The sequence below is a fragment of the Triticum urartu genome, chromosome 4A, assembly GCF_056163025.1.
Source record: "Triticum urartu cultivar PI428250 chromosome 4A, HENAU_Tu73, whole genome shotgun sequence".
NCBI lineage: Eukaryota > Viridiplantae > Streptophyta > Magnoliopsida > Poales > Poaceae > Triticum > Triticum urartu.
In genome coordinates this window covers 355724756-355729559 of record NC_141876.1, presented here as the reverse complement: position 1 = coordinate 355729559, position 4804 = coordinate 355724756, and the positions used below count along the sequence as shown (strand labels likewise).

General features: G+C 51.2%; 1 protein-coding gene across 1 annotated transcript; it reads right to left on the bottom strand.

Moving 5' to 3' along the window:
• Positions 1 to 984: 984 nt before the first annotated feature.
• LOC147975847 (uncharacterized) lies at positions 985 to 1503 on the bottom strand. Its single transcript, XM_087520605.1, has one exon. It carries the CDS (start codon positions 1501 to 1503, stop codon positions 985 to 987), a length of 519 nt encoding a protein of 172 aa, XP_087376731.1.
• Between the last annotated feature and the right edge of the window lie 3301 nt (positions 1504 to 4804).

Below are 4804 nucleotides of genomic sequence, written 5' to 3'. Positions count from 1 at the left end.
CAGAAGAAACCATGGCGGAAGGCTTTGGCGACAAGGGATCTGGAGGCCGCATGGTGGCCGCACTCGCCTTGGTGGATATCTTTGAGAATTGCTTGGCCCCTCTCTGGTTCTACGCAGCGCTGGAAGACCCCAGTCACGCTGCGTCTGACAAGCTCTCTGTTTACTATCGTGTAAGCTCCTGCTCGGCGCTGTACATGCCGGGCAGAGATCTTATCATCCGGCAGCTCCCTGTTCACCAGGAAGTTGAGGATGGGCTGAGCCCGGGATGGTGCTTGAACTTCATCTACTATCATCACGACCACTTGTATTAGGGCGGCTGGTTTGGGTGGCGGCGGGTTGGAGTTGGTTGCCGATTGCTGCATCGTTGGAGTCACCGGGCTGACTGTTGTAGCCCTCGGGCCGGGTGCGATTGCTGCAGTCCTCGATCCGCTTGGTGAAGTCTCCGGGCCGACTGCTGCATCCCCTGGGCCGGGTTGTGGAGTCCCTAGGCCGGGTGCGACTGCTGTAGTCCTCGTGCCGCCTGCCGAAGTCCCTGGGCTGACTACTGCAGCCCTCGAGTCGGATCCGACTACTTCGGGAGGAGACGGCAGGAAAATGGCTCAGATTCTGGAGAAGGTTTGATTGACAGCTTGCGGAGGCACTGAAGGGAGATGCCGGCTGGTATTGCTTGACGGGTGGAGCCGATCCGTGCCAGAGAGTCAGCTGGCTCGTTTTCGTTCTGTGGCATGTGAAGGAACTCACACCCCTCAAAATATCCACTGAGTTGTTGAACGAGGAACCGGTAACTCGCCATGTTTGCATCCTTGGCGTCCCAGTCGGCGGAGGGGTTGTTTGACTGGTTTTGCATATGCTCTGACATGTAGCTTGTGCTCGGCGAAATCCATCGAGACACCCGGCATGTCTTTGGGAGACCATGCGAAGATGTCCTGATTCTCAAGGAGGAAATCGACGAGCTCGCTTTCGTATTTGTATCGAGGTTGGTACCTATGATAGCGTGCTCTCCGGGTGCTCAGGGGCCAAAGGGATCTTCTTTGTTTCTTTGGCCAGCTGGAAGGAGCCCTGGGTCTCTGACTCTTTGAGTTCTGGTGACAGGTCTAGCTGCTTGCTAGCCATAGCCACCACCCGGTCTAGGAGCTTCTTCTCAGCAGAAATTACAAGGGACTCGGCCAGCCGGCTGCTAGCTGCAGCACAGGCGGCCGACTTCTCATAGTCTCCGGCGATCGTGATAATGCGCTTGGTTGCCGGCATGTTCATCTTGAGGTAGGCATAGTGTGGCATCGCCATGAACTTGGCTAGAGCTAGCCGGCCTAGCAGTACATGATAAGGGCTCTCGAGGTCCACCACCTCAAACGAAATTGCCTCACAACGGAAGTGATCTTTGTCTTCTAAGAGGACATCTATCTTGACCTTGCCAATTGGTGAGCAGGAAAGGCCAGGCACAATACCATGGAAGACAGTCCGACTGGACTGGAGCTGCCTCTCTTTGATGCATAACTTCTCCATGGTATCATAGTAAAGGATGTTGATGCTGCTGCCACCATCTATCAGAATCTGGGAGAAGCGAGCATGTCGTCTCTCCGTTGCAAGTGTGGCATCCAACACCAGAGCATAGGAACCCGGAGAGGGCATCACCTCTGGGTGATCAGCACGGCTCCAGCTGATGGGCTTCTCAGACTAGTGCATGAATTCTGGGGCACTTGAAGCAACATCGTTCACCTCTTGGTGCTGCTGACATCGGCTGTGCCGGTCGCCAGCCACACTGGTGAAGACGATGTAGGCTCCGTGCTCTTTGGGGGTAGTCATCTTGAACAGCGCCGACCGTTGGACGGGCCGCCGGCTGATGGGGAGGAGGTGGCGGTAGGCCAGCAGGCAGAGGGGGCAGCAGTCCTTCGTCCTTGGAGATTTGGGTGAGCCAGTGGCACTTCCGGGTGGTGTGATTGGACGGCTTCGCGCCGCTGTGGAATTTGCAGGGAGCATGGAGGGTCTGCTCGTAGGAGAAGGCGGGCAGCCAAGCAGGCTTGCCGCCCTTCTGGTGCTTGGGGCCGGGTTGTCCTTCGGGCTGCTGGTCTTCGACTATCGCCACCTACCGACTAGTGGAAACCGGCTGCGGGGCCTTGCACTTATTGTCGTTCGGCTGCTGCCACCGGCTGTTGTCAGCAGCTGGCATCCTAGGAGCCGGAGGGAGCACCTTTCCGGAAGTGTCCACTCGGAGCTCCGACTTCATGGAGTAGTTGGCAGTGGCGTACTTGTCTGTTATGATCAGCAGTTCGTCGAGTGTAGCAGGCTCGTCGTAGAGGAGTCGGTGCTTCAAGAGGGTGCCCTCTCGGCACCCAGCGGTGAAGTACTCGATTGCTTGGACCTCATGCACCCCTTCGCAGGAGTTGCGCAGTTCAGCCCACCATGTTAGGTAGTCGCGGGTGGACTCATCTGGGCCTTGAACGCACAACGAGAGCTAGCGGGTCTTGGGGGGACGCTTGTAGGTGCTGGTGAAGTTGCGGATGAACACTTCGGTGAAATATACCTAGCTGTTGACGTTGTGGGGCTTCAGGCTATTCAGCCATGTCCGGGCCGTCCCCTGGAGCATGAGCGGAACGTACTTCACGGTAATGCGCTTGTTGCCGTTTGCTATGTGTAGGATCGAAAGTATGTCTAGAGGGGGGGGGGGTGATTAGACTACTTGACTAAATAAAAACTTGACCTTTTCCCAATTTTAGTTCCTGGCAGATTTTAGCTATTGTAGGACAAGTCAAGCAATCATCACACAATTCAAGCAAGCATGCAAAGAGTATATTGGCAGCGAAAAGTAAAGCATGCAACTTGCAAGAATGTAAAGGGAAGGGTTTGGAGAATTCAAATGCAATTGGAGACACGGATGTTTTTCCCATGGTTCGGATAGGTGGTGCTATCCTACATCCACGTTGATGGAGACTTCAACCCACGAAGGGTAACGGTTGCGCGAGTCCACGGAGGGCTCCACCCATGAAGGGTAATGGTTGCGCGAGTCCACGGAGGGCTCCACCCACGAAGGGTAATGGTTGCGCGAGTCCACGGAGGGCTCCACCCACGAAGGGTCCACGAAGAAGCAACCACCCACGAAGGGTCCACGAAGAAGCAACCACCCACGAAGGGTCCATGAAGAAGCAACCTTGTCTATCCCACCATGGCCATCGCCCACGAAGGACTTGCCTCACTAGCGGTAGATCTTCACGAAGTAGGCGATCTCCTTGCCCTTACAAACTCCTTGGTTCAACTCCACAATCTTGTCGGAGGCTCCCAAGTGACACCTAGCCAATCTAGGAGACACCACTCTCCAAGAAGTAACAAATGGTGTGTTGATGATGAACTCCTTGCTCTTGTGCTTCAAATGATAGTCTCCCCAACACTCAACTCTCTCTCATAGGATTTGGATTTTGTGGAAAGAAGATTTGAGTGGAAAGCAACTTGGGGAAGGCTAGAGATCAAGATTCATATGGTAGGAATGGAATATCTTGGTCTCAACACATGAGTAGGTGGTTCTCTCTCAGAACATATGAGTTGGAATTGTGTATGTGTTCTGATGGCTCTCTCCACGAATGAAGAGGAGGTGGAGGGGTATATATAGCCTCCACACAAAATCCAACCATTACACACAGTTTTCCAATCTCGGTGGGACCGAATTAACAAACTCGGTCGGACCGAAAAGGTAAACCTAGTGACCATTAGAGATTTTCGGTGGGACTGACATGCAACTCGGTAGGACCGATATGGTTAGGGTTTGGGCATAACGTAATCTCGGTGAGACCGATTACACAAACTCGGTGAGACCGAGTTTGGTAATAAGCTAACCAGAGAGTTGGTCAGGCAAACTCGGTGGGACCGATTTGCTCTTTCGGTGAGACCGAAAAGTTACAAAAGGGAAACAAAGAGTTTACATTGCAATCTCGGTGGGACCGATTCGCTCTTTCGGTGAGACCTAAAAGTTACGAAAGGGAAAAAGAGAGTTTGCAATCCCATCTCGGTGAGACCGAGATCCCTATCGGTAGAACCGAATTGCTAGGGTTTGGCAGTGGCTTATGACAAGTGAAACTCGGTGGCGCCGGATAGAAAGAATCAGTAGGACCGAGTTTGTCTTAGGGTTTAGGTCATATGTGGATATGGGAAAGTAGTTGAGGGTTTTGGAGCATATCACTAAGCACATGAAGCAAGAGGCTCATTAAACAACACCTCATCCCTCCTTGATACTATTGGCTTTTCCTAAAGACTCAATGTGATCTTGGATCACTAAAATATAAAATGAAGAGTCTTGAGCTTTTGAGCTTGAGCCAATCCTTTGTCCTTAGCATTTTGAGGGTTCCACTTTCACATCCATGCCATGCCAATCATTGAGCTTTCCTGAAATAGTCATCTTGGAATAGAATTAGCTCAATGAGCTATATGTTGTTATGAATTACCAAAACCACCTAGGGATAGTTGCACTTTCAATCTCCCCCTTTTTGGTAATTGATGACAACATATAGATCAAAGCTTCGACAAATGATAATAAGCATGAAATATATCATCGCTTTGAGAAGTATGTGACAAGTAAGAGCTCCCCCTAAATTTGTGCATATTTAAAATTTGCTTTGGACTGCAAATGCACAAAGAGTTAGAGTCATGGGTTACTCTTCCATGTCACATACATCTTGGTGGAGCGCTTAAAATGATAAGAATGAAATACATGCACTCATCACCAAGAATAGTGAATGATCACATAAGATAGATAAGATGATAATATTAAGCAAACATTAAGTGTAGCTTATGATCAAACACATGATCATCAATGTCT

What these genes read in the sequence shown, in the direction of transcription:
- LOC147975847 (XM_087520605.1), bottom strand. Translation starts at nt 1,503, where the DNA reads ATGGAGAAGTTATGCATCAAAGAGAGGCAGCTCCAGTCCAGTCGGACT.